General features: G+C 34.7%; 1 protein-coding gene across 1 annotated transcript in view; it reads left to right on the top strand.

Annotated features, from left to right (window-relative positions):
• Nucleotides 1-10,495, top strand: part of LOC120530651 (intelectin-like) — a 28,892-nt gene extending 18,397 nt beyond the window's left edge. The window contains exons 6-7 of the mRNA XM_039755073.1: nucleotides 4,843-4,946; nucleotides 10,343-10,495. Of these exons, the coding sequence (XP_039611007.1) occupies nucleotides 4,843-4,946; nucleotides 10,343-10,495 (257 nt within the window). The remainder of the gene's footprint in view (nucleotides 1-4,842; nucleotides 4,947-10,342) is intronic.
• The last annotated feature ends 648 nt before the right edge of the window (nucleotides 10,496-11,143 follow it).

Genomic DNA, 11,143 nt, shown 5'->3' on the forward strand with positions numbered 1-11,143 from the left:
TATGCACTAATAACATACATTATTACACTTTCAAGCTCCATAATCCGAACTCTGTACAACACTCTTTTCACCTCCAAAACACTCTTGGCATACTGTTCCTTCAGGATAACCCCTACCCCATTTCTTCTCCCATCCACACCATGGTAGAATTTGAACCTGCCTCTGATACACCTAGCCTTACTCCCCTTCCATCTGATTTCTCACACTCACAAAATATCAACTTTACTTCACTCCATCATCTTGGCTAACTATCTCCCATTAAAAAAAATACCGCCAACATTCAAACTTCCTACCCTCAGTTCCACTATCCTTCCCTCCCTTCATCCCTCCCTCCTCTCCTCTCCTCTCCTCTCCTCCTGCTTCTGGACACAACTTCCTCCTCTTCTCCTTTAACCATCAGTAGTTCAATTCCCCCAGCACCCTGTTGGCTAATACTACTGGTGGTGGCTGTTGTTAACCTGGGCTTTCTATGATCTGGTATGGAAATCTGTATTATTGTCTGCAAATTGATCTGGCAAAATTTTTTACCAGATATCCTTCCTGATGTAACTGTCCCCATTTATTTGTGCTTGGGACAAGCACGAAGAAACACACTGGTTTGTGCATCCCCCATGGCTGAGTTTTTCTTCATACTTTCATTAACAGGCAATAAAAGTAGTTTTCCTCCTATATTTTGCTAATACGTTGTTTTTTGTGTGTACACAACAGCATTTAAGCCACAGCAATGTGCACAGCTTCACCAGATTCTGCTATCACTTCCTCTTTTTAGAAAGATATGTTGGATTGATTTTGGGATTCTTCAAACTGGTCCATTAACCTCCTTAGTATTAGACTCGAGCATCACTGTAAAACAGTGATAGAAGCTTTAGTTCCGAGCGACACTTGGGCATCTGTATAGACGCATCTCACGTAAGCATTAGACTTGAAGATTACTTGGGCTATAAAAATGCCAATAGTGTTAATGCCTAGCATTGCTCGGGAAATGATCTAGGCGTGTGTTGTATAAGTGACAGGCTTGAGTGTTACTTGGGCAATGGTGCAGACACGTCTTCTCCTAGCCTCATAATGGCATCTCATAAGAAACATTTTTCAGCAGCAGCCTAGGTGTTGCACCTCTTGACAGTGATACGAGCAGTGATGACGAAGTGAATCTGTCCTCAGGCAGTTAAATTGAAACGGACAGTGAAATTGAAAGTGATTCTGATGAATCCAAAAGTGAAGTCTCATGTCAGTCACACATGTGCAATGTGGTGTTTAAAAGCTGATCATTCTGGAAAGGAAATCTGCAAGGACTCACACTACTATTGCCCTGACTGTGATGTTAGATTGTGTCTTTGACCATGCTTCAAGATATGCCACACAAACAACACATTTTGACAGTATATACAGTATTACCATTATTTTTATTATTATTATTATCATTATTTGTATCATGATTATACTTTATACACTTCTGACTTTGTACTTTTAGTGTTTTGCACATTTTACAGTAGAAAGATGAGATGTAATAAATATGTCATTTTTCAAGCCAAAAAATGCAACACCTTTTACATGCTTTTTAAAGAAAAAATGTAACGCTAAGGAGGCTACACATTCCCATAGTATGCACATCCAAGGTAATCACTTTCCTACACTGAGAACAACCATTGTAACATCTTGCCTTACCTTCTTGAGGGTGGAGGATCTTCCAACAGAAGTTAGGCTTACCTTAATGACAGGTATTTAACCACTCTTTGGTATCAACTACTTGAATAGACATCCATTACTTAGATCTAGATCCAGACTCAGTGTCCCCAGTTCCTTCCAAGAAGCAATATCAGTTTTTCCTGACTTGCCAGTTAAACCCACTTCTAAATGAGGCTTGATGTACAAGATGACTCCATCACCAATTGTCACAAGCTGTAACACTGAATACAAAGTTTCAGAAAAGTAAATTATTAATTTCATGGTAGAAGTACTAAACTTTTAAATTTTTATACCTACAGCATTATTCCTTAGTTTCGTAAAGTCTAAAAAAATTGAAGAAATACATTGCACTACATTGTACACAGAGAAACTACAGTATACATATAGCAAGAGCTGATTTCCACACTCACTGAGCAAATTATTGGGAAAACTATACTAACACTGGCAAGGGCCCCCATTTGCTCCAAAACAGCCTAACCTACATCACAGGGATCCCACATGATGTTGGAAATATTCCTTTGAGGTTCTGGTGCATATGTATCATGTGCATGCATTTGTCAGCTGCACATTCATGCTACAAATCTCCTGTTCTACCACATCCCAATGGAGTTCTTTTGCATTTCAATACAGTGACAGGGAAGGCCAATGAAAAACAATGAACTCATTGTCGTGTTCATGAAACCAGTTTGAAACTATTTTTTTTTTTTTACATGGTGCATTATTATGCTGGAAGTAGCCATCAGAACATGCGTAAATCATGGCCCATGGTCAGCAAAAAAAAGTAATATAGGCCATGGGTTTCAGGCAATGATTGATTGGGATACAGTGTACCAAATAATCATCCCCCACACCATTTCACCACCAGACTGGACTGTTGACACAAAGCAGTTTTGGTGCAAGGATTCATGTTGTGGTACCAAATTCTGACCCTATCATCTGCGTGTCTCAACAGAAATTGAGATTCATCTGATTAGGCTATGTTCTTTCAATCTGCAGCTGTCCAGTTTTGGCGAGTCTGTGCTAGCTGCAGCCTCAGCGGTATGTTCTTGGCTGACAGGAATGGACCCAACATGGTTTTCTGCTGTTGTAGACCCTCCAGGTTTGACATATTGTGCATTCTGAGATGCTTTTATGCTCACCACAGTTGTACAGACTGGTTATCTGAGGTACTGTGGCCATTCTGTCAACTCAAACCAGTCTGGCCATTCTCCTCTGACCTCTCTCATCAAAAATGTGTTTCAGTCCACAGAACTGCTGATAACTGGGTGTTGTTTTTTTGTACCATTTTGAACTTTAGAAATTGTTGTACATTAAAATCTAAGAAGATTACAGAAACACTCAATCCAGCCTCTCTGGCACCAACAATCATGGTTGAAATCACTAAAATCACATTTTTTCCCCATTCTATTATATGAGGTGAATGTTAACTGAACCTCCTGGCTTGTATTTGCAAGATATTTTGCACTGAGCAGCTTCTACATGAGTGGCTTAATAGATAATTACATGGATAAGCAGGTGTACATGTTCATAACGACTTTTATTATATTACTTACGTGTACTATAATTTACCTGACTGAATTTATTGCTTTTTAAATCTTCCTTCAATACAAAGCTGACACTCACATGAGTTTTTAATGCAAGTTCAGTTTCCCTGAAATACAATACAATGGCTCTTTTCAGAATAAAGGAAAATCTGTAAGCACTTCCTACTCAAGGAGATACCAGTTTAGATTATTCATCTATCTTCTAACATGCACTCATAATCTCAAAGTAACAGTACGTATTTCAGCAGCATTTGGCAAAATATTGAAACCAACTTTAGACAGAGTTCTATTTCATTACAGGATACATTCATTAATACCAATAGCTGAACCAGTTTAGAGTCATCAGTGAACCTGAAAAATGTAATATGCACATCTTTAAGATGTAGGAATACCCAGGCAAAATCTCACACAGACACTTACAAGAAAATGTAGCGTCCTGGCTGAGTTTCAAACCCAGGATTTTGAAAATGTTAGGCAGCAGCACTACAAAGGCACCAACATGGAGTTAATACCTATAATTCTCTTGCAGAAATATAAAGAAATGTCAAATCAAGAAGAAGACCAGTATAGTAGCAGAAACATTGGCAACATTTGTAGTAAAAATGTGTGTGCAGAGTGGCTGTGGTGGATCTTTGGGGGGCATCTGATCTAAAACAGTTGAATTCTTAAGCTATAATTTTTGATTGCTTGTTAGAATATATGTGTACATTTCTGTGTACAGACTGAATTATGTATTTTGTTTTTTCAGGGCAATGTGATTGTTTTAGTTATATGTAATTTAATGCTTGAAATAATTTATTGATTATTTGTAGTTTGTGAATAGCACATAGGGCTTATATGAGGAAGGGCTCCTTATAAGAATAAATTATTTGATCAGCAGTATTTTTTATGATCTTTGTAATGTTGGTTAAAAAATAAAAATAAAAGAATAAACATGTTAAAAGCACCTAGTTAGGAAGAGATTGTAAAGGGTGAAGGAAAGATCAGAATGTTGCTGGGCACCCCTTTAACACTGTACTATTAAATGCCAAATTTATGTTCAGTAATGCATTATCTCTGGTACTTTGCCAGCAAAGTATCTAATCTAATAATGCCAGTCAATCTGTCTTTATCATGTGTAGCATATTGTAGTAAGGAAGATCAGAACACTTTGACAATGCTGGTAAACACAGAAAATTTAGTTCCAGTCAGTGTCTGCTGAAAGAAAAACATCTATTTGAAATCAAACTGTGAGAAATTGTCTTCATAGAACTTGGATTTTATTCTAGAGCTGTACTCATGTATGGATTTCATTCCTTTCTCAGTAATGAGTAGATTTTGCATCAACTTTCATGTACATGCTTAACAATCATTCAATATTAATAGTAAATTTTGTTAGTCATTAAGTTACCACAGTAGAACATATGAGTTCTTGAAGACACCAAGTATGTTCATGACAGGTGAAATGTATAAAACCAAGCACAAAACGTGGTAATAAAGCAATTCTAAAGTTTTTACATTTGGTATATTTACATACAGTTGACTGCATTTGCCTTTTACCTTGCACAGTTGTGCAGCTGAAAAATTATGGGGAATTACCAGATTAATTTTTTTTTTTTTTGCAATTCAACAGCTGGCACAGAACCTGGCTATGTCACTTTTAGAGCATTTAATACTGAACAAGCAGCTCTGGCAATCTGTTCTGGAGTAAAAGTGATTGGGTGTCACACCGAACATGTGAGTACAATCCAAAGGTCAAATGTTAAACTGCATACTTGCTGAATTTTAGTTGGACTTCTGTTAGCAAATTCCTGTTGAATATTTTAAGGACATACTGTATCCACCAGGTGTCTGCAGTAATAAAAAAACATTTCAAAATGAAATGAAACTAGTTAACTTTCAGAAACAGTTAAAATATTAGGCAGCCTGAATTCCACTGATAAATGATCCTTCTGAGTATTTTATAGTCACACCTACCCGTGCAATAAACACAATGCTCTTTACAAGTGCAGGGCAATGTAGAGTTAAGTGGCATACTTGTGATATATAGTGAGTAGTAGGTAAAAAATGAAGTTGATTATTCAATTGAAATCAATGGTTCAAAAGTCCAATACCATTTTTTAGATAAAGTAAAGAACTAAATAATATTATCTTACCTTATTGCCTTGATGTTCACTTCAGTCCCCACATAATGTATAGGTTACCCACATTTTTTGAACTTATATCCAGTTTGACAGGTTGCTAAGACTTACATATAGTCTCCATCACAGAGTCTTTTTATTTCAGCAGAGACATAGGGGGTAAATTAGGTAAAGGGAATTTGAGTAATATGTAAGGCCATTTTATATTGTGCCCCAGAAACCTTCGAGGGTCCAAGCTGACACCATCAGTTTCTGGCATTGTATGGATTTGAACTTCTCCTAGTATTGAAAATTTAAAACAGAACTTCTCAAGGACACAAAATTCATAGAAGATTTTAAAATTATTATCCAGTGTTGTAAAGAACAGGCCATATTAAATAATGTATTTGGGAAATATTGGTACTTTATGAAATAAAAAATGACACAACTGGCTTTTAAAGGAGGCAAGTAATTATCTATATATAAAGAGATAAAAGACGATAAAATTATTTTAAAAACTGTAGAAATTACCACAATCCCACAAAGAAAAGTAGAAAATGTTACACTTGAAGATAAAGCTAAAGCAGCATTTATAACATCAAGGGGAAAATGGATGAAACAAGGAGAGAAAAATACAAAATACTTTCGTAAATTAGAAAAAAGGAACATAGAGTTTATTTTTTAGATAAACTACGAATTAAAGCTAATATTACACATAGCATAATGGAAATTACTTCATATGTGACTCAGTTCTATGAAACTTTATACAACTACTTACAATCTGAGGCTAATATTGATGCATTTCTAAAAAGTAATAAAGAAAGTGCAAGAAGCATAGATGTTGATTATCATAAGTTGTGTGACAAACAATTATCTATAGAAGAGATCAAAATCAGTATCAACAAAGTTAAATATAATAAATCTTTAGGTAATGATGGTCAGAATAGTGAATTTTACAAATGTTTTCAAGATATGGTAGAGGAGTTTCTTCTGCTTATACAGAATGAAGCCACTGAAACCATGGAATTGTTTCCTGCAATGAGGCAAGGACTAATATCACTGCTACCCAACCCCATTAAGGATACTTGACAAAACCGGAGACCCATAATTTTACATTATTATTTAATAAAGAAATTTGCTATAATATTCACTAGCAGAATGTAAGAACATTTAGACTAGATCATTGATAAACCACAATCTGGTTTTATGAAGGATAGATATATTTGTAACAATATTGATTTTAAAAAAACTGATAATTTTCAAGGTATCAGTGTTTTGTCTCTGTCAGAACTAACACTTTATATTCAAAACTGTAAAGTTTTTTCATTAAAAGATTATAATACATAATTTATATGTGACATCCCAGTGAATCAAAAAGTATTTAAGAACTGATATATGTAAAGATCAGTCAGAAAGAAGTAAGTTAAATTTTACTCCTACCATTGAAAAAAATTAATGCATGGCTGATGAGAGACCTGTCATCAAAAGGCTGAATGCTTCTTTTAAAAGTGGAAGACAAATCTTGGTCAGATTAAACTGTACTGTCTTTGGAGGTACACCAATCTATAATAAATATCCTTAATAATTGTCTTTATGAGTATAATTTCATCTGAAAAATAAACATCATTTTCTGAAAAAACAATTGTTGCAAAGTGGGACTGTCTTTCAGCCCTGGAGTGATATGATACAGTGATGCCTACCCCTATTCTAGGGTGGGTTGGAGTGGGGGACATTATTATAGGCCGCCATGGTAACTGCCAATAAAGGAAAAGAGACATACAACTCCTAAATCATCTTTTACTCTATTCAATGCACTCATGTGGATGCCGGAGCAACAAATAGCCATGGTCAAGATAATTATCCTGATGACTATTGGCAGCTTCAGCTTTCTACCCTCAATAGCTAGGGTTATGATTGTAAATCAAGTTTACCACATAAACAACATGGTCTTTCTTGAGGACTGTTGGAGGTGATAATCTTGATCTGTTTTTCTGCTCTTTGGACTGGGAACATAGGTAGTCAAAGTTGGTAGCGGCCTTCACTACATTCCTTTCACCTGCCTGAATATCTCTTTCTGATAGAGATAGATAGATAGATACTTTATTAATCCCAAGGGGAAATTGAGTTTTTATTGAAATGTAATTTTGATGCTAACAAAATACCTCTTATCAAATTTCTATAAACACATGCATGAATTATTTTGAATAACAAAGATATGTTGTAAATATAGACCAATTGGTTGGATAATAATATTTTACTTGTAAGGCAATAACTAAATGAGAATATTTATTGTCTTCTACAGAGTTTATGAAAACTTTTCTATTTCCCATCACACCCAAGGAATATATAATAGTGTTTTATGTCATCCCTAGAGGGATGTATGCATGTGTTTAATCAATCAAAATGTTTATATATATATATATATATATATATATATATATATATATATATATATATATATATATATATATATATATTTTTTTTTAACAAATTTCTCTAAACTGTCAGGTATTTTTCAATGACTTTGATTTCTTTTTTTCTTTTCATTTTTTGTCGGCCAGATGTGGGTCATATGTTTTTATTTATAAAAATTTGTTATTGATTATGGGGAGTTACCATATTCATGAAATGAAATGGATGAATTCCACACCAAACATTAGTCTGTTAAAAATAACAATAGAATTTTATGTTAATACCACTCCAATATTAAAAATAAGAAAGCTAAAAGAACGTTTGAAATATTAAATGATGTTAGTTTGTTTATGTAAATTAGTTAAATATCCATGACTTTGTCTTTTTTGTTTTATTTGTTATAAGCTGTATTCCTTAATGATTATTATCAATTATTTATATAATTGTATTGTTTTTTGGTTACAAATAAAGCATCATTGAACTTTAAAAAAAAAACGGACTCCTGGAGGTGTCAAGCGTTCCTGCACATTAACTTCACTGCAGCAGTGTACTTTAGAGCAGTTTTTTGTAGCACCAAAAGTGGGCAATGAGCTGTCTTGCTATAGTTTATAATGATAGTGGTTCACAGTAGGTGACACAGTGGGTTGTGGGTGGCTCACGAGTAGATCCTGAATTGAACAATCATGCTGAATTCATCATGGGTGCAACCCCAGTGCTCACACAGTCGCACGGGGTTCATCCAGGGGGAATCAACTCCAAACCATAGGTGGGTTGTGAAGACGCCTACAAGTGAAAAAGTGGATTACAGCACCAGAAAGATTGAGAAACACTGCTTTAGAGGGCCAGATTCGTTGTCCTCCCCAGTGTTCTTGTGGGATTCTAACACATTGCCCTCAATCGGCCTGGAAAACCTCAAACAGTGCACTAGTACTGAAATTATTAACTACAGCAGAAGTCTCCTTTAACCAGTTCCTTCATTAGAACCAATTTATTTACTAATTAAGCAATATTTTGGGGCCTAGTCTTAGTTAACTTACTTGTTACAATTGTGAATCCATAATTATCTATTTTAGTTTTAAACTGCTGAATTTAGGTTCTAATTGTTACCTGTTTTCTTAACCTGCCATCACTTAATAGTGTGGTGCAAATGACAAATGAACCACAGGCTCTCCAGTTAAAGTGCTTCCATTTAAACCTGCATACGTGCATAATGAAGTATCAGTGTTAATACAATGTTTTGAAATAAATGAAACAGAAGGGAAAGACCACAAAATACATGAATAACATACTTAGAAAACAAAAAATATACAGCACTAACAAGCCATATAATTAAATACTGAGTTTCCCTATCTGTTAGGCATCTAAATGCAAAACTGATTGGAACAAAAACTTTTAGCCATTGTGGACCTAAAGGGCCATAACTGAGTACTCTTGTTCAACAGGGTCTTCAGTGACCTTATACTGTAATGATAGCATCCCCTGGTAGTCAATAAGGGTACTGCTATCCAGATTAACAATTTAATAGAGTGTGTTAGGACAGGTTTAAGGAAAACACTTAGGAATATTTGTTAGACTCAAAGGTGAAAATGTTATATATATTAAATAATTTAATAATTAGCAAACAGGCAAGATTCATCATAATTTTTAATGTTTGGCGCTAAGCATCTTACTGATATGGTGTGAACACTGTTGTCAACAATTCAGCTTATGGCATTGTCCTTTAAGAACTTACTTTGCAGGATCAATGCTGGACAAATCGTATCACAACTGTCCTCTTAATTCATTCCTTTGCCCACGGATTCCACCTAAGAAGATACATTTGTTAGCAAATCTAGCTGTCCATTAGCTCATTCTCTGAATATTTGTTTCCCTTTGGTAATGGTAGTCTGTACCAGTGAACATTATATTTGATTTCTGTTGTAATAGCTGATTCACTTTAACTTTTTAGCTTTATTTATATTTAACAATTTAGGTTTTTGTGTTGTTACATCCTGCGGTGGACTGGCACCCTGCCCGGGGTTTGTTTCCTGCCTTTGGCCCTGTGTTGGCTGCAATTGGCTCCAGCAGACCCCCATGACCCTGTAGTTAGGAGATAGCGGGTTGGATAATGGATGGATGGATGGATATTGTTACATCCCAATAGGCTGCATTATTTCAGTTTTTCACTAACTTAAAGATGTTTTAATTAATTACAATTAGAAATGTAATGTAGACCTAGACCTATTAAACAGAACTGAGTTATTGTTGTGTCTACTAGTACTGCTGACTATTCATTCTTTTGATTGCTAATGCAATTATTTTTTGTAAGCTTTCACAGTTATCCTTTTGATGTTTTTTTTTTATATTTTTTCCAGCTTAATGCAGGGTAATAAGCAAAAGAGTTACCAAAAAGTTAAGCTATTTAATGCATACACATTTTTTTTTGACAATGTACAATACATTATCAATGAAAATTAACTGAAAATTGTAATTTTGTGCTATATTAACAATATCGTCAATAATGTGTAACACATAACTTGTGATTATACCTGTCCTTTCTGTGAAGTCTTTCTTTATGCAAAACATAAATGTCCTAATTTGTATTATTTTCTTCTGTTCTAGGTTTGTTTTGGTGGTACCGGGTACTTTCCTGAAGGTAGCCCTAAGCAATGTGGAGACTTTGCAGGTTGGGACTGGAGTGGTTATGGAACACACAAAGAATGGAGTGCAACCAAAACAATAACAGAGTCAGCTGTGCTGTTGTTCTATCGCTGAGCTATATTTAGATCTCAGATCTTGAAATTTAATGAAATAAAACATGGAGCATATGCATTCAAATTTTGTGGTACTTTGATATTATACAAATACTGTACTTTTGTTTGACTCAAATAAAATGAAAAGCATTAAGTTAAAATGTTCAAGGAGTGCCTTGATACAGTTAGAAGTAACTTTAACTCCAAATACAAGATGGGTAACCCTAAATTACACGAAGCATCCTCTGAAAGTAATTAAGGGGTTTAAAGTGATACAACATTTTCATCCTTAAAAAGGGACATTTTGTGAACGTTTTAACAAATACATTTACTATTTATTTAAGTTTGGCACAACAAAGTCAACTGCTGGAAGATGAGGAGCAGTGCCACACATGCTCCCAATGCCCAGACGTGTACACTGATACCAGCAACAACAGTTATTGCTATAGCATGTTTTTCAAATAAAACTTGGAGCACAAAGTACTTTGCAAGAAGTTAAAAAATAACAATTACAAATAATAAATAAACCAACAAACAAGTAAATAAATGCAAATACATACATAAGTAATAGAAATGGTAAAGTCTTACTGATTATATTGATAAACTCATTTCTTAAATCTCTTAATTGTTATAAAAAGTCTGATGCTATGGTCAGATGGCCAAGTACACA

The sequence above is a fragment of the Polypterus senegalus genome, chromosome 6 (genome assembly GCF_016835505.1).
Source record: "Polypterus senegalus isolate Bchr_013 chromosome 6, ASM1683550v1, whole genome shotgun sequence".
NCBI lineage: Eukaryota > Metazoa > Chordata > Cladistia > Polypteriformes > Polypteridae > Polypterus > Polypterus senegalus.